Source organism: Saccostrea echinata, unplaced genomic scaffold, assembly GCF_033153115.1.
Source record: "Saccostrea echinata isolate AGI-Se365-2 ecotype Australia unplaced genomic scaffold, CSIRO_AGI_Sech_v1 ptg000054l, whole genome shotgun sequence".
In the NCBI taxonomy this organism is placed as follows: domain Eukaryota; kingdom Metazoa; phylum Mollusca; class Bivalvia; order Ostreida; family Ostreidae; genus Saccostrea; species Saccostrea echinata.
In genome coordinates this window covers 2,700,272-2,724,955 of record NW_026889803.1, presented here as the reverse complement: position 1 = coordinate 2,724,955, position 24,684 = coordinate 2,700,272, and the positions used below count along the sequence as shown (strand labels likewise).

The 24,684-nt window shown below is 32.7% G+C and overlaps 1 protein-coding gene across 2 annotated transcripts; it reads right to left on the bottom strand.

The window, feature by feature from the left end:
* Window positions 1-1,080: 1,080 nt before the first annotated feature.
* LOC133172497 (NAD kinase-like) lies at window positions 1,081-24,432 on the bottom strand. Of its 2 annotated transcripts, XM_061307390.1 has the most exons (11): window positions 24,077-24,419; window positions 19,179-19,262; window positions 5,218-5,347; window positions 4,688-4,796; window positions 4,515-4,600; window positions 4,280-4,382; window positions 2,916-3,049; window positions 2,543-2,642; window positions 2,196-2,353; window positions 1,948-2,030; window positions 1,081-1,748 (listed from the first exon to the last, which is right to left on the bottom strand). In XM_061307390.1, exons 1-11 carry the CDS (start codon window positions 24,250-24,252, stop codon window positions 1,574-1,576), a joined length of 1,338 nt encoding a protein of 445 aa, XP_061163374.1. In that variant the 5' UTR covers window positions 24,253-24,419; the 3' UTR covers window positions 1,081-1,573. The 2 variants fall into 2 exon arrangements, with proteins under 2 accessions (XP_061163374.1, XP_061163373.1); XM_061307389.1 differs by lacking the exons at window positions 1,081-1,748; window positions 1,948-2,030; window positions 2,196-2,353; ... (4 more) ...; window positions 4,688-4,796; window positions 5,218-5,347 and adding an exon at window positions 15,105-17,206 and having other exon boundaries at window positions 24,077-24,432.
* Between the last annotated feature and the right edge of the window lie 252 nt (window positions 24,433-24,684).

The following is a 24,684-nucleotide window of genomic DNA, read 5'->3' as shown; positions in this document are numbered from 1 at the left end:
ATTTAATAATTCATAAAAATTTATGAAAAAAATAATGTTGGCCAAAAATAAAGGAGAACCACAATACAGTGGTCCCTGTGATTAACTACATGTATTAAATAAATCTGATTTCATTGTACGACAGCCAATTTGTTACTTTTGGAAGTTTTTGTCAAAATTTCTGGTGCAATAGACATCATTAATATATCCAATACAATCATTAGTTAAGATGTTCATTAATAACACAGTTATCAGTCAAGATATTCAATAAAAACAATAGAATGTGCCCTTTAACATGCCATATTCCATATTTATGAATTTGAAATTTTGCTCTCTGCAAAGTGTAATTTACAAATTGTAGTACATGTACATGTATATTTGTACATGTATTTACAAAATGAGAGCCACTATATCATCTTTCTATTACATTTATCAATCATCGTCTTGTATATACTTCTAAAGCAACATAAAATGCATTTAAAACAGTGATTACGTTTAATGAGATCTACTTAAATGTTCACACACTTGCAAAATGCAAATGCCTTCACCAAAATGATATGATTTTCAATTTCCAAGCCTATATTTTGTTAACAAACAAAATTCTCTTTTTTCTTCTTTGAAAAAAAAAATTGATGAACATAAACACTGTTTCCATCTAAAAAGACATTTCATTGGCCACAGTTTCTCCATGAAACCCATGCCTGCATAGGAAAGATTTTGACACTTTTTCAAGAATATTTTGGTCCTTGTCAGATATCAGAGATCTGGAGATGCAGCTAGAATTTTTTCCTCCATCATTTCCAAATGAAGTTCTTACATACAGGAATACTGTTGACCGTTGACAAGAACATATTGCAGGCTTTAACAATAAAGGTAGTGGTATGTTTGCAATGTTTGTCTGAACATGCTGAAGTATGAGTGGATAATGGAATTCGAACTTTAACTTAAAAACACTCAAAGGAAAGTGAAATCTGTCTAGCACTTTATAACACTATTTAAAAATTCTACATAAATCTGTTTGACTTCTGTTTAATTAGTCATAAATTAGAGATGTCTTTATGCTCTCTTCCCCACGCCCCCCCCCCCCCCCCCCCTGCTTCCGAATCAAACCTTGCACCTTGTTAAATGTTGTTGAAAGATGCAGTATAATATTCTCAAGTTTGATCTGCATACCCTTTGATACAAGCCAAAAAAATGATCTAAAAGCTGAGGATAACTCTTTGTATACAGACATACAGGCAGATGACAGCTAAACACACAGATGGAAGGATTCCAATATCATTAACAACTTTGTTTCTGGAGACTTAAAAACACCATAATAAGAACTATTACTTCTGACAAAAATGTACTGAATCACAATTTCTGTCATCAATCTTTAAAAAATTCAACAAGCAAAATCTGCCCTGTGCAGCCAAAGTATATGGTAAAACCTGTGGCTGATGGTTAAAGATCTGTGGCTTGTGTACAAGATAGCAAACAATGTTTTCTTTGTAGAATGATTCCCTGAAAAACCTTGATTCATTAAAAAAAAGTCTATTAGTGAGCTCAATGATATGATGATGATAATGTCTCTAGAGCCAGCATAAAGCCTCCGCTAACTGCTGTCATTAATATTGGTTGTACTGGGTGATTCCGTGAGACCTGGCATGGCTTTCTGAGGTTTTCGGACATTCCAATGGAGACATTCTGCCAAAGACTCGAACCAGTCATCCATCTGATCCTTAGCACAAACAGAAGGAACTGGATATTGAGCTGTGGTAATTCGAACACTGAAACACCAATTCAATAGCTTATGAACATATACATAATTCTTCTTTTACAATTTCATGTATAATACATTTATTTAAATCCTGAAGTACCGGTACATGTATCCAATTATTAATTATTAGTTAATTCATAATTATTGGTAAAAACAGGACAGTGCTGCTCTGAAAAAAATATCATATTGATATAGTGATTGAGATTTACCTGTCTCCTTGGAAAATTTCTTGTCTATTTCTTCCATCAAGTGACACCCAAGCTGAATTTCTAGCTTCTGGAGAGACCATTATCTGGAATAAAATTCCAACAACAGATGACAAAATGCTACAAACTGCATAACTTATACCATCTGTTTACAAGCATTCACAATTAATAAGGCTTGAGTGCTATTTTTCTTTAAGAAAAACAAATAATTGCACATCCTTGATAATACTGAGTATTTATCCCCTGTGTACCTTAATTTCTGCTCCTGCTGGGACAACAACTGGTCGGAATGAGAGAGAGTGAGGACAGATTGGTGTAATGACTATTGCGGGGACATTAGGATGGACCATAGATGCACCAGCGGCCACTGCGTAGGCTGTACTTCCTGTCGGCGTAGAGATGATAAGACCTGGAACATAATTTACCAAGTAAACTGATTACCTGGTACAAAATCTTAGGTGGATAAAAATTCTCTAAGGCAACAGTTCTGATATAAATTATTTAAAGTGAAAAAAATCCTATCTGTAGTGTATATTTTTTAATCCTTAAATCAAATTCAAAAACAATAGTGATAGGTTTAGGTCATTGGTACACTCACCATCTCCCTGTACAGTGGTGACAAGTTTGCCTTCCACGTACAAGTCAATATTGCTGAGGTAGGGAGACTGTCCTCTATCTACAACTACTTCATTGAACACCTGACAAAACAACATTTAAAATAGGGGTAAAAGTTGCTGTCTTCATAGTTTCATTTCCATTTTCACTATGCCTTTATCTGCCTAATACAGATCACATTTAAATAGCACAGTTGAACTGCTGTCAAAAACTAGAGATAAGTGAAAATAAGTACTAAGACTTAGTCAACTGAGAGTTTGAATCTCAATTTAATATCTCATTGAAACTTAAAAATACAAAATTGTACAGTATCAAGGTCTGACTGCATTTACAAATGGCTATGACCGTATACTTGCAAGTAAATGGGTTTTGGACTGAACAGTACTGTGAGACCTCTGAATCTGTTTTACATGAGGGATTTTCGCCATGTGGGAATCCTTCCTGCATATGACACACTTTAGCCTGTACCGCAGGAGCAATCCAGCATTTCCTGTGATACATGAATAGAATAAAATTGTCACTCTCTACTGGAGCATTATAATAAATAACATACAGGTACATTGTAACTGCACTTTCAGAGGATTTCATTAAAAATTCTGCATGGTATTTTGCGTGTTGTGAAAATGGGGCTCAATTGTTGTTTTTCAGGTAGTGACAGTCTTCAATATTCATATTTATATTACATGCTCTGGCTCACAAAGTAACATATATACTCGGTATATCATATTTGAATCTTACATAGAATGAATATTGTACTGGGAGGCAATCAACATTAATCTCTATCACCTTAAAACAGGAAGTGCTTTAAATGCTCCCTAATCTCATCTCATTTTTTCATGCTGTGTATTTTTGTCATGTAAGTGGTTGTTGTAGCAGTGCATTTAAAGTCAATTTTATCAATAAATTTAGATCTCAGTTGAAAGAGAACCTTATAAACTATTCTCCTAAATGTATTATGAATATAGGCAATGCTATTTTCATAAGGACTAGAGGTCTGAGATGACTGTAGCTCTATTTTTTTTTGTTTTTTGTTTTTTTAACTTCTTTTTAAGTTTTACATTTATATCTAATCATCTATTTTTTTCTATTTTGGTCTTTTACACAAAAAATCTATTCTATTTGAATAATGATTTGGTAACTTTTCATAAAACTTATATGAGAATCTTCTGTTGTTACTTCACATCAGCTGTAACCATTACATAAAACATATCAGATACATGTAATAAGCAAAATACAATTGAATGTTCTTTGACCAACCAACAAAGGCATTTTATATTATTTCACAGTCACTAAATAATTCTGTGAAATTTATACACAATTGAAAATTTCTTTTAAGATTTTTTAATGACCTAGTTTATCGCACTTGTGACTGTAACATCAGATTTTAAACAATCTTTCTTCAAATTTTGTGGCTTACAGGTTTCTTTACCTCCAATTGCTTTTTTCATCCTTTTTTACATATTATAAAACAAACTGAGATTGTTTGTTGCTATGGGGAAGAAGTTTCTCAAGTGAAATTATCAGTTTAATCCATTACAAATGAGTTTTTTCACAAGAGATTTTTAAGTTATGTAAAATCTTATGCAAAACTTAAGAGATCTTGTGAAAAATGCTACTGGTCTTTGACAAGTATCTAGGTAAAAATTGGGATTTTTTTTAAATTTTCAATTCAACAAGCCAGATATTCATAATGCAGAGATTCATAACTGCAAATCAATACCTTCAAGAACTTGCGTGACTTGTTCCTTGTAGTTATGAAAACTGAATGGTGTTAGAAATCCCAGAGACCCCATGTTGAAAGCCATAACTGGAGGCATGCTGGCCTATAAATAGAAATGTCTGCTTAGTATTCGCCATAACTCAAAAATTAGACAATTAGGGACTATCAATTAAAAGTTTATTATCTACTTAACAAAATAAAGAAAAAAATTTTAATCAATGCTTCACAGTCTCACCTGGAAGAGAGATGATGCATATAGCAAAGTACCATCTCCTCCCAAACATATCACAAAGTCTATTTTGTTGGTCAAGTCATCTTTCTCTATAAAACAAATTTCTTAACTAGAACTCAATCATTTCATTTCTGGGCTATCAAATTTTTTGGATTGTGTTTAAGCATTTTACAGACCTTCCTCAAATGTTTGTATTTGTTTCTGAAGTTCTCGACACATTCTGCTGCCTGTACACATTGCATCATCAAAAACAGCCTTCTCTACATACACAACCATACTCTTCTCCTTTAAAAATTAAATGAAAATCCATAAATAGACACAAATCTGGTGTAACCTAAGTTAGCTGCAGGTCTTAAGATTACCAATCTGGAAAAAAAAATTGGGGAAAGTAGACCAGAGAGGTCATTCATCCCAATTTTTCAGATCAGTGAGCTACAGGTCTGCAGTTAAACCTAAGTCAGCTAACAACAAATTTAGACATTGTTCTGATGAGGAAACGTTCTAATGCCTTTGCTGGATGGACAAACATACTGGTTGATTTTTCTTATTACAGGACATAATATTTCTGTTTTCAGGCATTACATTTAGATTTTTTTTTTTCATTTTTCATGATACATCAGCACTTAATCCTGATCGTACATCATCCAATGAGAAACACACTCACAATCACTGCTCTTCAGAATTGATTTGTAGAGTACTTCAATACCTGAATCAGCCACTTTACGAGTTGGGTAAATGCAGACAAAGCATTCTCATCATGCATCTTTTTAATGACCAGGACTGTCAGAGGTGGTTTGTTCCAGTTCAGCTTCTGACTTCCAGGGTCTGGAATGGTTCTGTTAAAAAAAATTCCAAATTTCAGCTTATTGAAATTGCTGTATAAAATTATACACGAAATTGAAATACATTATATTTATCTCCACTTAAAATTGTCTCCTTTATTTCCTGGTGGTTTTGAAAACCATGGTCATTTATCAATACTTGAATGCCACTAAGTAAGCCACTTGTACAGATTTCTTTAGCAGTGGCTCTTCCATCAGTGAAACATATAATGACGTGACGGACATCAATAATACAATACTTAACATGTTTGATCTGATTATTTGTGCAGAGATAAATATATGTGTAAACAATCAAATGTCTTTATTTGTTGTTAGTTTTGGAATTAATGTTGCAGCTATCGCACAAAAAATATACATAACCCACTTGCACGGGTTATGTATTTTTTTTCTGCAACAGCTGCAACATTAATTCCAATACTAACAACAAAAGAAAGCATTTTATTGATTAAATAAATCTTTTATTTTAGTCTTGTTAAAATAATCAATATTTTAGTATTTTTTATCAAGTGAACACACTCAGATGGGGAAAAATTGGCATTAGAACACTGGTAGAAATGATGGTTTTTAATGCTGTTTCTCAATTAAGGCCAAATATAACTAATTTTTAGAATCTCTAAATCCATCTCCTCTAAATTTGTCATGCCCCAGTATATTTCACTTTGTTTTAAAAATAAACTAAGGAAAAAAATAGGGATCATTATACCAAAAAAACAAAAAAAAAACAAAACAAAACCCGATGCTGTTGGATATTCATAGGATTTGTATGGATAAGGTATGTGTAATTAAATTATAGGCATTCAAAATGTGGGGAAAAAAACAGGTTTCTGATGAACCTGTAGCTCTACTGGTCTGTACTCATCACAAAGGATGAGAAAAATGGCACTTGGACTTGAAACTATGCAACAACAATCAATAGAATGATTCTTTGTTTAGTCTCTTTTTGAAGCAAATTTTATTGCAATTTGACTAAAACTGTGTAGCCTTTTGAAAGAATTTCAGAAAAATTTCTCTTTAAATTTTTAGTAACCATAGCAATGCCATTTGTCAAAATCAAAAACCAATATATAAAATTATGTATCTTACTATAGTTTACTTGTCTACCAAGCTTAATTTGAATTCAGACCAAAACTGAAGGAGAAACATTTTGAAAGATTTTCACAGAAATTTCTATTTTTAGTAATCAAGGCAACACCGTTCATCAAAATCAAAAGCAGAATTATGTACATATAAGCATAGACTCCTTGTGTAAAAAGTTTTACTGTACATAAGTTCTAGAGCTAAAAATATGTTTCTGAATACATGTATATTGTAGAGCATCACTGCCCATGTTGACAGTGTCAAGCCTATAGATGACTATGCCTAGCATTCAACAGGCTTGATCAATGTCCATTATATTTTCATGGATGCCATCAGCAATTCTAATATAAACCAATAGTATCAGTTGAACAATCAACCATGACATACCATTTAAATGTTCTGTCAATTTTCATGACAAATACAACTTGCAATGGAAATATGCATTACAATATTTTCATGACAAATACAACTTGCAATGGAAATATGCATTACAATATTTTCAGTTTGAATTTCTGAATAAAAGTGGATTCATTCAATTCCATAAATGATTAATCATTCAATATTATATGAATATTATATATTATCTTAAAAGTTCAAAGATGATTACCCAGGTTCCTATTCAAATACATAAGTTTAAACATGTCTGTCATGAAATACATAAATTCCCTCGGCTATATTTTGATGTAAAATCCAAAGTTTGGACTTTTTCTTTAAAAAAAAATTCACTCTGGAAAATTGTATACAGGAACTATTACAATACCCTTGATTATAAAAAATGTCCCACAAAATGGTGAAAGGACTATATTCTGTAGTGGCCAGTATCTGCCCCCAAAATAAAACTTTGATGGAGAAATCTTTAATTATGTTCTTAATCAGGTGGATATTTGCAGACTTCAAAGCATTAAATATTTTTATCAACTATGACATCATTAGTTAGATATGACATCAATAAAATGACGTAAATTCCAAATTGCAATGATTTTGAGAGAAAATAGTGTATTTTACGTTGGTATTTTGATTGGAAATTATCGAGCGCAGGTCTGCTCAGACTAGATCTCATGATATAATGTGTAGAATGATAATATCAATGAAACATGTGAATATAGTACCTGAGCAAGCTTGCGCTCTATAAATACTATAGTCAAAATTGAACAAACTCTGTGCATTTTGGCCTCTATTTTAAAAATTACAGAAATCCAAATAGTTTGTGACGTCACAGAGACAAGAAAAGCCAACTAATTGTTCCAATTTCATAATATATTGTCTCAATTTGGATTATTTCACACAATATATGCACTTTTTCTCATTTCAAGAGATTTTCAAAATTTGACTATTATGGGGACAGGAATGCGCCCTTACCGTATATAGTTCTTTTTATTTTTACTCTATTTTTAGCCATAGGTATGCAAGAAATAAAATGATTTCCTTGCCTTTTGATTTAGATGAGTAAAAAATATTCATTCACAAAAAACTGTACCTTTTTCAAATCTATACTTTCACTATCACTTACATAATATATTGAATCCTCATCTAACTTAAATCCATAAACTTTTGGTTTCCAGCTGCATCTCAAGTTGTAAAATATATTCCACTTTTGAATTCATCATCAAAATCGAAAAATGGTCTGTCAAAACCAGTGATCCTGTACATTGTTTTGCTTTGCATGTAAACTTTTAATAAATTATATAACTTGCTCAACCTCAACTTGAGATAAATCTTTCTACCAAACACCCACGACCTCCAACTCAACGATATTAAATGACTATACATTGAGATTAATGGAGCACAGTTTATATACTTTTACACCTACAGGTGTAAAAAAAAATATGAGATTTAAACATTTTTCTGTATACATAAAATCAAGTTAGACATGCCAATAAAAAGCACTGTTAAATGGACAGGGATCACTTAAAGTAATATTTACCTTAATAACATATAGAAAATTCATTTGAAAAACTTAAGTCATTTTCTCAAGAACTGTCATCATCCTGACTAAGAAGGAACAGCACAAATCCTTTAATAAACATTAATAAATATTCCTACACGCATGAGAGGAATCTTATTAACTTTGGATTTTCAAGACTAAAATATAATTTATATTTTTCCAACTTTCATTGTGCTATTTCAGGTGAATATATATAATAAGTGGGGGTTCATTATTCTGAACACTCCTTATAAAAGATGTGAAACACAAACTTTACGTTTCCTGACATGGAAGTTCTAATCCATGAGAAAAAGACTTTCCAAATGAATTAATTACACATTAAAAAAGTTTTCCCCCTATCAATGTTGTAACCCCCCCCCCCCCCAAAAAAGAGAAATGTTATTAATAAGGCTCCTGTCCTTGCTGGTCACCTGAGTATCATGAGTATTTCCACATGCTCCAAGTTGCTTATAACCCTAGCAAATAAAAAAATTGTTCCAGTGGTCTACATCTTCTTAAAATGGAGTCGAGTCTCCTTTGCAACCACACAATTTCAGTTTAGACAGCAGGGCTCATTGCTCATTACAAGTATGTAAACAGTTTCCTTGCAAGATGTCCAGGAGTAAACAAGAATTTCAAAGATGTAATGCCATTTCAATACATGTACCGGTATATGCCCATCTTAACACCATCCTTGGATCTGAACCCTGCACCATGTAGTAAGTATCATTTTTCTGGTTCAGTTGTTTTTGAGAAGATTTTTTAAGATTTGTTCCTAACTGCTTGTTAAACCATGTTAATTCTCTTTTGTGGCCCATCCTACTTACTTAATTTGAACAATAAAAAATCCCCTTTACACAAGGATGCTTTATGCCAACTTTGGTTGAAAGAATGGATGCCGAACAATATGTGATCAGAAAAGCTCAGCTCTTGATCTTTCAACTCAGGTAAGCAAAAGCTCACTTGAGCTTTCAACTCAGGTGAGTTAAAAACTAAAGTATCTTCAGTGGTACTTGGTGAGTAAGTACCTAGATAAATGATGTGGTTGTTCCTATTCACATTTACCTGATAGATGATGAGCCCTCTTTGAAACAGCTTCTAGTAACATCAGCTTTCTGATATAGCAAGGACTTCTCCTGTATTTGGTCAGAAGTGTTTACTGGCTGTAGGTAGTAATTTGCAAAAAACATAATTCCCCATACATCACAAAGATGTGTTTCCCAAAATCCTATGTGAGTCTTGGGCTCATCAAACTGTAGACATTATTTTTTTGCTTGTTACGAGGGATCATGTCAAATTGTTAGCATTTCTTCAATGGCTAAAAGCATGTCTCTTATAAGTCAGGAAAACCAATAAGGCTATTTGCAGAACATTTCAAAGTCCAACATTGACCAGTATGCAATGTCCAACAATGTATTTCTCCTGAGAATATTATCATCTGTTTCATATCTTACAGTCAATAGTCAAACTCCACAGCCAAATGTAAAATTCTATAATTATACATGTTCATAGTTTACACAATATTTGTTACAGATAAATTAGGTACCAATCAATACATGACTTGTTTAAAAAACATCAATGTTCCAATTAACATCTGATTACTAATTAAACATGTTGAAGAAATGAACTAAAGACAGAGCTGATTTACTTTCCATTGATATCATATTTCTGGATTTTCTTTATGTTTTAAAAACTTTTCTGATTTCTTTGAATAATTGTACAAAATTGAAATATATCAGAACTTTTTCAAAAGAAAAACCTGAATATAATGTACCTTTTCTCTTAGCAGTTAACACCTATTGCCCTGTACTCACTATCAGATATGGAGGTAGTGTTTAGAGCAGGATGAAAGTTTTAAAGCACTAAAAATGATATAAAACATCTTCACTAGCCAAGAGTTTTCAGTCCGCTCTGCTCCCCATTGGTGTATTAAAAATCTAAATCACGGTCCCGCCTTCATCAGGAATCCATCCGTAATTTCTACTGTGGCAAAGTAGCTTTTGTAAGCAAATCACCAATACTTTTATGTTTAGCATAATTGCAATCATTGGTTTTGTTTGAAAGATATGTTTGCATGTTTCATCTTTTAAAACCAATGACCAGTATTTTAATAATTTGGATTTCAGACCTTTGATTCTTGGGTCATACTTTGTAATTAGAACATTAGGTATTTCCTTTGTTTTCTTGGTTTTATGTAACGTTATGACTCTGTTTAAAGCTAAGGATTCATTAATAATTGGGTCAATCTCAGTTCTCTCGTTTTTCTTTGGGGAGCATCTTCGCTAGCCAAGGGTTTCTGATACACTACTCTCCTCAAAAACCCTTGGCATACGGTGCTGACAAAAGACAGGATTGTTTTTGTCACGTGATCATGATTCTTACCAAGTACGCACAGATTGCGTCATCGACAGAAATAAAAAGCGTATTTAAAAAAAAAATGGTTTTTAAAGAATAATTAACAAGAAGGTATTGAGTTATGTTAATTTGTTATTTAAACATGTAAAAATGCAAATCTACATCTTCAGTATAGATTCTTAATCAGATATTTTGCACGTTGCATTAGAAATTGGATGACACCATATTGCTATTCATTGACTGGCATGTTATCTTACGGATCATTGTTTACTTGCATTTTACATTACCGATATTAAAGAGTCAAGATATATCCTGAATGCAAATATCGTCATTTACAAAAAACAATTGCTGATTGGTCGAACGAAGTCGATCAATTCCAATTACAACTTGAGAAAAAAATCCCAACTTTTTTTAACACCGTATGCCAAGGGCTTATGAGGAGAGTAGCGTATCAGAAGCCCTTGGCTAGCGAAGATGTTTGGGGAGCAGAGTGGAGCAAAAAACCCTTGGCTAGCGAAGATGGATATAAAATGGCCTTTTTTCTTTTGTGCACTGCTTCAGTTTAAGTACACAAAACATTCTCATAGTGCTGAAAAAAATCAAATGCCAGTTATGGTGGAAGTGCAATCATTCTGTGCTCCACGTCCAAAATCTTATATAGTAAAACCTCATTATTTCTAACTTAATGGGACCAAGTAAAAAAAAAACATTGAGATATCCAAATGTTTGAGTTATTGAGGTTAAAACACAATGAGAGAATAGTGGTTGGAACTTTCAAATCACTTCAAGATATCCCTAAATTTCAAAGAATTTTTTGCATTTTCATTATATAATCCCCTTATAGATCCTACCTCCAGAACCCCTGATCCAGGGGTCATATATTTCACAATTTTGTAAGAAGGCTTAATGCTTATAACAATCATGCCAACTTGATGTCCAGGAGTATAGAAGATTTTACATGTATTAATTTTGATAGTGTAAACCACCCCTTAAGCCCCAGGGGGGAAGGGGGGACCATGAAATTCGCATTTTTTTTTCCCTTCACCCAAAGATGCCATATGCCAAAATTGGCTAAAATTGGTTGAGTGGTTCTAGAGAAGAAGCAGAAAATGTTCTAATGTTAATGCACAATGCACACCACACAACGACAGATGAAAACAGATAGCAATAGGTCACCTGAGACACGCACACACACACAAAAAAAATCATGACATAGAGGCATGATATTTTCTTATTTTTAAACTTATATTTGCACTTCATTCTTTTTTTTTTTGGGAAATGTGAAAGAAAACCCTATAGAAAAAAAAATGTAGCTTTATTCTTAAAATTTTCTGAAAGGCAACATGCTAACAGTAATAACAGACAAAAATATAAGACACAATCAGATTATAAGAGGTGTGCAGCATTTAAATTCACATGATAAAACCTAATTTTGCTGTAAAAGCAAGAATATATCAAATAATTCTGCAGTCTATACTGAATTATTTCTAAATTTAGCTATGGCTGTACCTGAAATATAATGCCGATATCCTGATCTTATACATCCTTTAGTTTCTAGTAAAACCCCCATGAGAATATAATTCATTTGTCTCCAGAGTTTCCCTTTACAAGACACACAAACTTAAACAGACATCTCCATTTTAGGAAGAACCAGTAAAAACAACTGATTTCTTTGTTTTACACAGATAATTTCAGCAAAATTTGTCAAGGTAACCACTTGGTATGCGTATATGTGAATGTACATCCTCAAGATTTTACAAGCATCATTCTATTAATGCCTTGACATTTTCCTGATAAAACTGACTGCTTTTGAGAAGAACAATGTAAACCAACTTCTCAGAAAGACCTTTGTGCTCTTTCAGTATTTACAGAGACTTTAAATGCACAATTGCTGGGACACATACAGATTCTTGTTACAAACACCTCTTGACATGACACAATGACTTGACTTCCCTTAACGTAGGTCGCAGGTTTGCTGAAGTCATTAAAACTGGGTACGCAATTTATATGATTTGGGTGACTTTCGTGTGCACATTTGATTATGACATCACCATGAAAAAGAAATCTGCTACTTATAACAAATAATGAAGGCTGAAAAAAATACACAGCCAAATGTAAGGATACTTCTAAATCTAATCTACGAAAAAGAAAACAAAACAAAAAGAAACAAGAGGCCCATGGGCCACATCGCTCACCTGAGTAACTTTGGCCATGCTGTTCATTACCAGACTTCCCCCTTGTAATACCTATTGTGGCCCCGCCCTACCCCCGGGGTCATGATTTGAACAATTTAGAATCTACACTACCCCAGGATGCTTCCACATAAGTTTCAGTTTTTCTGGTCCAGTGGTTCTTGAGAAGATTTTTAAAGATTTTTCCTATATATTTCAATGTTTCCCTATTGTGGCCCCGCCCTACCCCCGGGGTCATGATTTGAACAATTTAGAATCTACACTATCCCAGGATGCTTCCACATAAGTTTCAGCTTTTCTGGCCCAGTGGTTCTTGAGAAGAAGATTTTTAAAGATTTTTCCTATATATTTCTATGTAAAACATTGATTCCACATTGTGGCCCCGCCCTACCCCCGGGGGTCATGATTTGAACAATTTAGAATCTACACTACCCCAGGATGCTTCCATATAAGTTTCAGCTTTACTGGCCCTGTGGTTCTTGAGAAGAAGATTTTTTAATGACCCCACCCTATTTTTGTCTTCTCTTGATTATCTCCCCTTGTGAGGGTACTTGGCCCTTCATTTTAACAATTTAAATTCCCCTTCACCCAAGGATGCTTTGTACCAAGTTTGGTCAAAATTGGCCCAGTGGTTCTTGAGAAGAAGTCAAAAATGTGAAAAGTTTACAGATGGACGGACAGACAGACGGACGACGGACAAAATGTGATCAGAAAAGCTCACTTGAGCCTTCGGCTCAGGTGAGCTAAAAAACGGTAAGAAAACAGCACATAGAAACCAGAAGTCTCTGATGAGACTGTAGCTCTACTGGTCTGTACATATAACAAAGGAAAAGTAGCACTTGGATTTAAAACTTTGCAACACGCAGCAATAAATAGAATAATGTATCTTAATGTAGTCTACTTGTGCGCCAAGTTTTATTGAAATCAGACCAAAACCGAAGGAGGAGTAGCCTTTTAAAGAAATTTCACAGAAATTTCTATTTTTAGTGACCATGGCAACACCGTTCATCTAAATTAAAAACCGATAAACTAAATTATGTATCTTAGTGTAGTCTACTTGTGTGCCAAGTTATATTGAAGTCAGACCAAAACTGTAGGAGGGGTAGCGTTTTAAAGGAATTTCACAGAAATTTCTACTTTTAGTAACCATGGCAACACAGTTCATTGAAATCAAAAACCAATTCACTAAATTATGTATCTTAGTGAAGTCTACTTGTGTGCCAAGTTATATTGAAATCAGACCAAAACTGTAGGAGGAGTAGTGTTTTGAAAAATTGTTTACAGACAGACGGACAGACAGACAGACGGACGGACGACAGACACCTTACTATCGCATAAGCTCTTCTGGTCTCTGACCAGTAGAGCTAAAAATAAACTAAAGGATTGATTGTTGTTTTACATCCCTTGCGAGTTTTTTCACAAGCATGAGACTACAAAGATCATAAGAAGAGAAACATGTCTAATAATCATTTCATTGGTATATTGAATTATTATGATATGATTCATGGGTCATTTGAAAGCAGATAGATGTGAATTTCTTTTTTGAAAAATTATTTTATCTTGTTTTTCTGCACTGAATACCGGAAAGATATTCACGGCGTCAAGCGTGACATCGCGATATTTTATAACGTTGTTCTTAAAAATGTTACACTTTGCAATATAAAAGCAATTAATATCCACATTTAAATTATGAGAAAACTAACCCGAAGACATATTAATATTTTCACATAGATTTATTTAATTCTGTGTTAAATTACCAAAGGGGAAACAATTTCGTCTGCACCATTTAAAAGTTATTGATATTTTTGGAGAAAAAAAATGCCTCAAAACGAGCCAAAAACGATGTTTTTCCTATAGAATTCAATAGAATAACATCGAAAATGTTATGAAAACAAAGGCATGTTTCGGATTTAATCACACATAAACGATGCAGACGAATTCTATAAAATTTTCAAAGAATATAAAACGAAGGTAGAGAATTCATATGACTGATTTCATGGTATGTTTTCAGACACTTAAAAGGCCTGCAAATCAGCGACCTACGTTAAAGGTCACAGGGTTTTTGTTTTATTTAACTTTTATTTAGCATCACATATTTCCTAAAAGTTTTATAAAATGAATTGTTCAATTCAGAAAACTTTTAATTCCTACTTTTTAATTCCATGTTTGACATACTTTGACTTAATACATTAGATCAGAGTATGTTGTGTAAGCTGACAATTCAGTTAGGGGTTGTTTTATGTCTTATCAGGGTACTGAACAGGAAGCGAGTAGGCTCCTGGCCTCTCAAAATAGTCCACAGCTCGAATACGATAAAACCCAGCTACCAAGTCATCTGTTAGAACTTTAACATTAGGTGCATAGTTAAAGGCTGTTATGATGGAAGTGTCATTGTTAATTTTTGTAAATGGACCACTCTGTGCCTTATTGGAGAATTCTACATCATAGTACAGAATGCACTTGGTGTTTACACAGTGATCTGACCATGTTATCAAAACTTGGCCAACAGTGATGTTGTGGACCACAATGCCCGTCACTTGGTCTGGGGGAAGTTTGGATTTTGCACATGCATGGATTAGTATTACTCCTGGCTGTAATAGTTGTGAATATCTGTGTCTGTATATATGGGAATCTTTCTTTTTAATAAAATATTTAACAGGTGAAGACATCAGCCCTTCTTGAGAACGCATTTCCCTGAACTGCTGAACAGAAGGAAAAGATGGTTTGCCCTGTGTCTGCCACACACCATAAGGATTTGTAACAGTATTGTCAATGTAATACTCCACTATTGCAAAGTCACCAGATTTGTCCAAATTCAAACTCACAATTATTGAATCTGTCCTCGTGAGGGATGAGGTGTCATTGCTGCTGTATATAAGCACAGCTACTTGCAAAGCATCTGAAGATGGAATACCTTTGTAAGGTACATGAAGACTTGCTAGTGCACCCACATTGCTATCATTCAAAACAATATTGTTACCAAACTCTCCTGAAGTAGTTAAGTTTACGTGTAACTGTTTGTCTCCCAAAAGTGATAATGCTGCCATTACAGTGTAAACTGGCTTTAAAACTAACTGAACATACGGGGTTGCTGTATTGTTCATTTGGAATCTTGCAGTCAAAGTTCTTTGAGTAAACTGATGTGGAACATAGCTCAGGAAGGCGTTATCATTACTAAGAAGTGAGTAATTCATATATGGCGGTTGTTTAGCCAAGATCATGTTCTGATGTTGGGCTATAACTTTAGCAACCATAGCAGCATAAGTGGAGTCTGCACGCCATGCTAGATCTTTATTCCAACCCACCATCGGATCTGCCTCATCATTAAAGAAAGGAACCATGGAGAGAGATGGAAATCTTTTCTGAATTTCTGACACTGTTTTAAGTTCATACTGATAAATGTTAGCTGAGGAACCATCTCCTTTTCTGTGATATGACAGAAAATCTATCCTGTTGCCTTTTTTGCCTGTGAAGAAGTTTGTCCCATTGACAATATGATTTAGGAGAGCATCAGAAAACTTGGTATTTCCAGGTCCATCACAACCATCCCCAGGACCCCCAAACTTCAGGAGGGGACTGGCTGCTAGCAAACCCTCTGAACAGGCATCATAATAATTCAGAAATCCCTGAACTGAAAACTTAATGTTGTCAAAATCATGACAATCTGGCTCATTCCAAGTCTCAAAGTTCCAATCCATGACTTCGCTCAGGCCAAACTGGTCTATGTAGTTTGATGCTAACTGGGTTATCATATCCTTCCACATGTATACCTGTGTTGAGTTATCAAAGTCATTGAAAATGCCTGATGGGTTTCCCATAAGTTCAAATCCTGGTTTTAAACCATAGGTCCATAGCAAACTGATCACATCATCCAATTTTGAAAAATCATAAGTCACATTGCCATTGGTTTGTTTCACATTAACAAGCTCCAACAACCAATGAATTCTGACCTGTTTAATACCAGTGTGAGGAAGTGAACCAATCAGAGCCATGTTCAGTTGGACATCTTTGCTAAATTCAAATTTGTATGCATCCTTGTGAGGCAATGGCGGAGAAAAGCCTGTACTCTTCCAGAAATGTGTCAAATCATTTCTTACGTCTTTTGTATCAACATTCAGATTATATTCCACTGAAGTCACTAGGGATATTAAGGCAAAAAGGCTACAAACCACCAGAAAAGTTTTTCCTAGGGAGGAACTCATTCCGAGAGTCTTAGGCTGTCCATCTTTTGTTGGAGGATAAATAAGTAGTAGATGATCTCCAGTTTCTTTAATCCCCTGTACTTGATAACAGTTGTCACAAGACCTACAAGGGGGTTGAAATGACCTTGCTGAAGTAATCTTTTCTAATCTTGTTATTATCATTTAAACATAAACAATACCTGTACAGTTAAACTTGATGCACAATTTCAGTAAAAAGAAATGCTGGATGAAACAAAAGTGTAAATTTATACACTGCAATAATTAGCTACAATGTATATCACAAGTTGTGATGCTGGTTTTGATACACCTGTATAGGAGGAAAATCACTTGTAATTTTCATATTCACTATATTTGCACTCTTTTCAAGTTGTAAATTTAAAAAAAACAATGAATATAATTGTAAAACAGTAATAAGTAATTTAATATACTATTATATAAAACACCCCTGACTTAGCTCCAAATATTTATTACCGGTATACGCCTTTGAATTTAAACCTCTATAGAGTTTACCATGAAGTACATTTTATGATTAATTTAAAAAAAAAAAAATCAGAATTTGTCCATGATTTTTTATTTTTTATGAGTTTAAAAGAATATCTGAAGACAAAAAAAAAAAAAAGAAAAAAAGAAGAGAAAAGAAGAAAGCAAATCTTGGATAAGTTCAGTTCATTAATTTTTCTCCCTCTTCAGTTTTTCAGACAATTATGCTTCAAAACCTTACAAGGAAGCAAATTTCTGAGCCACAAATCAATACACTTCATGATACTTGGCCATCAAAAAGCAACCAATACCTGGACTATGACCCATAGAACAAGAATTCAGGAAGAATAAATACCACAGTTATATCAAATGTATGTATCAGAGAGAACACAATGTCTGAGCACAGCAAATCTACAATCTGAACTGTGTGATTCATTATTTTGTACATGCAAAATTTTTGTTTAAAAAAATATCTTTAAAAAACAGCTCAACCATGCCAATCTTTAATATGAACATACACCTCCAGTTCTCACCATTATAAATCATTGTGCATTGAATATTCATCGTAAAGTAAAACTTGAAGCAAATGGCATCCAAAAACAGATGCATATATTTGTCTTATTATCAAAAGATTTATGCTTTTGTTTTTTTTAATTTTCTCTTTAAAAAGAATGATTTTTCTTTATGAGCAAGTTAGAAGAAATTGAAATGATAATGAGTGTATTATGGTAAGTTGTTCACATCATAAATTATATACCGATCTAATCAGGGACAGACAGGAATTTTAACTATCTTGCCCTATTATGTTTGAACTTAGTACTTGGAACTCTTGAACAGTCATTGGTGTGCTCCTAATTAATTTATGGCCACCAACATATGACTTCATAAGTACATGTATTACTATACCATACACAAATTTCAAACACTAATTCATGATTGCACCAAGCAGTGCATGTTATAGATTCATATACAATAAGTATCAACTGAAGGCAAATATATAAATAAATACATTACACTGACATTTTAGCTGTAGTGTATACGTTTAATAAAATACAGAATGATAGAGGACTTGTGTATGTTTTCTAGACTAGTTTTAATGTACAAAACTAAATCTATTTTCCATTGAATTGTAGGTCCATGTCTTATTTGGTCAATAACCCTTGCTCATATGTGGAAAGTATACTTGTAAACAAGGTCTACTGTATTTATATCCACATATCTTAACCATAAGTTAATTTAAACCAAATCAACAATTACAAATTTGAAGAAAAAAATTGAGTTCTCGACAGCACATGTAATATACTATTTAGTCTATTTACTGCTTACGGCATGATTTATCAAATTTATAAATATAAATGCATACTTGGTAAACATAAAATTATCATAAAATTAAAACAATGGATTTCCATTTGGAGGAAATTTTATGAAAACCATGATCATTTTCTGGGTTTTTCCAATTTGTTTATTTGATGTGTGTCAATCAAAAATCACACCATTTAGTAAAACAATGTGTCAAATTTATAAAGTCAAGAAAAAAAATTTCTACTTTAATGTCAAGAAAAAAAGGAATTAAGCAGGAAAGTAGATATACTTACAAAGAGGTTGCTGAATCATCCAAGATGGAACCACATGGACCAAACTTGCAATTTGGCATGACACCATACAGAGACTTTGTTCTCCTGAAAAGTCAAAATAAAGAGTTCATTTATTGAAATGTATACCAAATAACATCGAAATTAAAGTATGCCACTATGAAGCAATTATATCACCAAATGTCCATATGTACAAAATAAAACAAAATAATAATTTATGAAAATATGTTCAATCTCTAATCCTATTCATTTAAAAACAGATGATGTAACACAGGAATATTTACATCAAGTTTTTGTTTTTTTTTTTAAAAAAGATTAATTCAAAGATGTTATCGAGTTAGTGGGTTAGCTTAAACATAACAGAAGAGAAGAAACGCTTTGTTTTTTAAATAAAACAAAAAAAAAAAACAAGGTCTTTTAAAGTTTATTCATCCTTTAGTAAAGTACATATCAAAAATACCAAACCTAAAAACACAGTTTCTTTTTCTAAGATCCTAAATTTTAACATTCTCTATTCCATTCATATTTAAACCACATGATCAGCTGTTAAACTTTCCTACACAGTTTATATCAAGCTACACCTGTGTATTCTTGTTAGCATAACAAACTGCTGGCCTTTTTTCTTGGCAGGCATCAAAGGTTCACATGCATTTATAGTAAAATTAACAATAAATTATAAACAAATTTGTCATTTTCTAAGAATTAACAGTGCTTTATTTGCCCTTGTTAATAAATGAATGATTGATAAAGCCTGCAAGTTAGGTCTACTTGTCACCTTACTTGAAAGGGGGATTCTTCCTACAAAGAATTAAAAAAGCAAACATTTCTGTAATTAAGATCAACCAAATAAAAACATATACACCAATAAGGCAATAACTGAATAAAACTGTTTCTTTCAGCATTCTACTATTCCATGTTTAGCAGATGTTATTATTTAGTTATATATATAGAGCAGGGTTGTCCTTAAGACCAGGGGGCCAGGAAATTTTCCTGCCTATAATGAAGTTATCCCCAAATTCTTCTGGGATTCCCCCTCATCCCCCTGTTAAGGGATGAACCCCACACACCTTTTTACTTTTTTAATGTCCCCTGCTATTTCAATTCTTAAGGACATCCCTGATAGAGACAGTGAAATTTTGATAAGAATCTAAGTCACGAAAGATAGTCACGATTGAAGTGTCCATTTAACTGATCTGCAAATTTTTTTTAAATAACTCTCTCCTTAGAATAAAAAAAAAAGACTTTACATTTTTATGAAAAAGAAATGAATTTTATACCCAAGGACATGCCAAATGTAGCCATAAGACCGATTGACTGACTGTAATTTATGAGGTCAGAATCTACTGTTAAAACTCTTAGCACACAAATATACAAAATAACATACATACAGATGAACATGTAGTGGATTTTGAAATACAACGTATTTATTTTGAACTATGAACAAAATTACAATATACCCAGAGTTGCAGACTGCAAACTTCAAATATATATTTACAGCACATTCAGACTAGAGACAGATAGCTGACATAAAAAAAATATAACTAGCACCTGCTCTTTGTATGGTACTTACCTTTAGAGCTTATATACACATGAATTGGAATTCAATGTAAGGCCTAGGAAAAAAATGTTTGTTTACAGTTACCCAACTGACCCTAATTTTATGCATAGACCTTTTGTTTCATTGTAAAAAGGTCACTTTTTAGTTGCAATTTTTAGAGCTATCAGGTAGACAGTTTTTTTAAAAAAAAGGATATTTTATGGCTAGATGAGAGCTTCAACCTTTTTTTTTTTCATAGAATTTCATTTCAAAGTTCTGCCTAATTATGTAAAAGAAAATTAAAAGAATAAAAACAAAATCCTATCTACTGACCCTACTTTTTATTAGCATGTAATACAGTAGTAAACAAACTTTTTCTTTTTCTTAGGCCTAATACAACACTGCCACAACATCAGATATAAAGATCAATTTTCACCAGATTTTTTTTTCTTCTCATTTCTGAGCCCATGCCTTATGCATAATTATATTCTGCAATACGTTGACCAGAGAAATTAACACTTTACTTCAGGTATCACCCACTGATCACTTTGTTAGCTGATATCAATTTGTACATTGTTGTATACATGTAATCTTATAGGTTTGTTTAGGTTTTTGTAATATGTAAAAAAAAATATCTTAAAAGAAAATAGACATGATATATTTCTAAAAATGGATGTCCCTTTGAATTTGTACTTTTGCATAACCCTTCTGATTGTACACAAAAGAGAGTATCCAGTCTTGATAATGAGGTACAATGTAGGTCAAAATAGTTGATGTGCTATGTACTGACATGAAATGATAGCTGGTATATATATTCTGTAGGTAAGGAACATGATATCAACATGATCAATGTCCTAAACATTATTACATGTATCATTTTGGAACACTGAAGCAAAAAAGTGCAAAAACTACGTATACTGTTTCACTTATAGGAAAGAGGAAGTATACTATAGGGCCTAGTTCAAACAATTCATGGAGCAATTATGACTAAATTTGACAAAAGGAGTAAAGCAGTTTTGTTTTTCAAAATGATTCAATCAGTGTACTTAACGTCTTCCTGGTTCTTACTTAACATGATGAAATAGATAAAAACTTGACAGAAGCTTAGCTGATACTTTGAAACGTATTCCACAAAAGTAAATACTGCGATAACTTTGATCTTTTATGGCACTTTTAAATTTTCAGATTTGGTGCAGTTATACCTTTTCCACTATTTCATGAATGTTAAAACATAAAAAGAAAACATGAAAATAAAACAACCTTTTTTCATGTGCTTGTTTTTAAAAGTTTTGAAGATCAAGTTTTGAACATTTAAAATACAATACAGTAACATTCATTTTCACTTTCTACCTCTTGCAACGTTTCGTATATCAAAACTAGAGCTACCCATACATGTATATAAGCAAAGAGGTGATATAAATACCTCCAACAAGGTGCCTTCAAAAAAGGACATATCTGAAATGCCATATATTCCTCCATATTGACCGACCCCTCCGCACGACATACACTTTAGGTCTACAAGATAATGCTCTATCAAATCTACTGAAAAATGGTCTGGACAAGAATTTTATGCTAAACCTCTATGATCTTGACCTTGCCCAAAGGATTCACCCAAGATTCAAATACAAACTTTGCTGCATAACCAAACCTCCAAATCTTTGCATTTCTAAATATTGTAAATAATGCCAAATGCTCTGTCATTGACTTTTCCCAAATGATTAATTCAGAGTTACAAAACACCTACTGCTGAAATTAATAAATGCATAGTTGATAAACATGAATTTCCATGATCCCTACATCACAAAGATGTAACCGTATGACAACAATTCTACATGGTAACAGTAAGCTCACAATTGATCAGCTCTTATGAATGTATTGGAACTTTTTTTATATATATATAGTACGATATTATCTATCATTTTTAGCATTGTCCACAGACAGCAAGAGAATGGGGAGACTGTAAGACTATACCATATCTAACCACACTTTAATCATGTCCCTACAACATATAAGAAAACAATTTTACCATCAGTACAATGATAACTCTTTTCATACAATTTGATAAACAGTTCTTCTTCACAAAAATTTTATAATTGTTATTTTATTTACTGTATCTTTTAATCTAAAGTGAGGAAATAATGGTACATAAAAATTTGATGTATAAAACATGCATTCTAACATAAATAATTAAATACTCATTATACTTGATAGGCAAGGCTTCCATATATACATGTATATATTTTTATACTATTATACCAATCTTAATATGGTACTGTATGTGTAACAGTAATATTCGACACCTCTAATGAATGTAAATAATTACCCTAATTCATTGCTACTGGAAGCAATATATTACTATAGCATTTTACTATACCCTCTAATCTTGCCTTTTATTGACTGCTCTAGAATCAAACATTCATATAGAAATTGCAGGATAACTAAGCTGCTCTCTGCATCATAAACATGCAGGATGATACAAGTAATCCTGTGTTAAGTGGTGTGTTATGTCATAGATCACACTTTATCACATTTTAAGGGCACATACAAGAAGTACCAAGGAGAGAATTTATTGCTCAATTGTCAGTCCTTCATGCCTGTTTTCTAATCCTTAAAATGTACCATCTACTAATTCATCTACTAAATTACTACCTAAATCATCTCACAAATATTACAACTGAATAGCATACACAACAGAAACACAAATATTTCATTATTCAATATTAATGCCTTTGCATTAGTAAACATAGCACAGTGAGTAAAAATTCACCACAACAAATAAGTTAATAATAATTAATAGCAGAATTTTTACCTCCCCTTTTCCATGTCTTGGCTTTTTTTTTTAATATAAAAAAATAAATTCAAGTATTATTATCAATATCATTATAAAAAAAAAAACAAACAAAACAACGCAAAACAAAAAAAAACACACACACACACACAAAACAAAACAAAACAAAACAAAAACAAAAACAAAATGAATATTTTCGAAAAATTAATTACACAATAAGGAGGGTTTAGTTGATTAATTCACTAAATTCTTTTAAAATCAGTTAAAGTGGAATGAACTTATTACTCTCTTAAATTAAATAACTAAATGATTAAAAATAATAATTGTCTTGGCAACTGGACATATTATAAGTACAGTATATGTAAATATTCTTAAACTGTTAAAGAAACATTTTAGCATGATGTGAATATTAGTTAAAAGCACACACAGATCTAAATATGCTTAGAATAATCTCTCTCTTTTTTTTTTAATTCAAAGCGTGAATTGCATATGTCTGGTTTGAATACTCAATATTAGATTTCACTTTTGACTGCTGTCAACAAAAAGAATTTAGCATCATCAAAAAAGAAACTTTACCTGGTTCTTGAAAATCTTGCATTTCTCCTTTTCACTCCATTTACTTGACTACCACCATCCGATTCGTCGGTGAAATTTTCACCCAAGTTAAATGTCACCATTTTATCGTTTACAAGATCCATTGACTCTGACTCCGAATTGCTTTTCCGCCTAATACCGTTGACTGGTGTGCTCATTTTCCTTGCTACTTGTTCTTTCCAGAAGGATGTTTACATTGCAGCGGAAGTCATCGTCTGAGTTCACCAAAGCGTATCCTAACCTATGCACCCCAGTCCACGTAACTAATCTAAATTTGACAAAACATCCTTTTTCAATTAAATTATTTCCAGGACTAACAAATCTTGAATTGGACAACAGCTTATATCATATCTACTGTAGATATGCTCTTAATCTTACTCACTCTACATTTACTGGAAGGCAATGTGCGAGATTATACAGATTGGATATCTAACAAAACGAAAATTATAAAACAACACACCCGATACTAAAAGGGAATAATGTATACAATAAAGTCATCTTTCCATTTAGAACACAATAAATGCAGAGAAATAATAGTAGAAGAAGGAAAAATAATTCACTTCATATTTTTCATAGTTCCTTATTTTAAA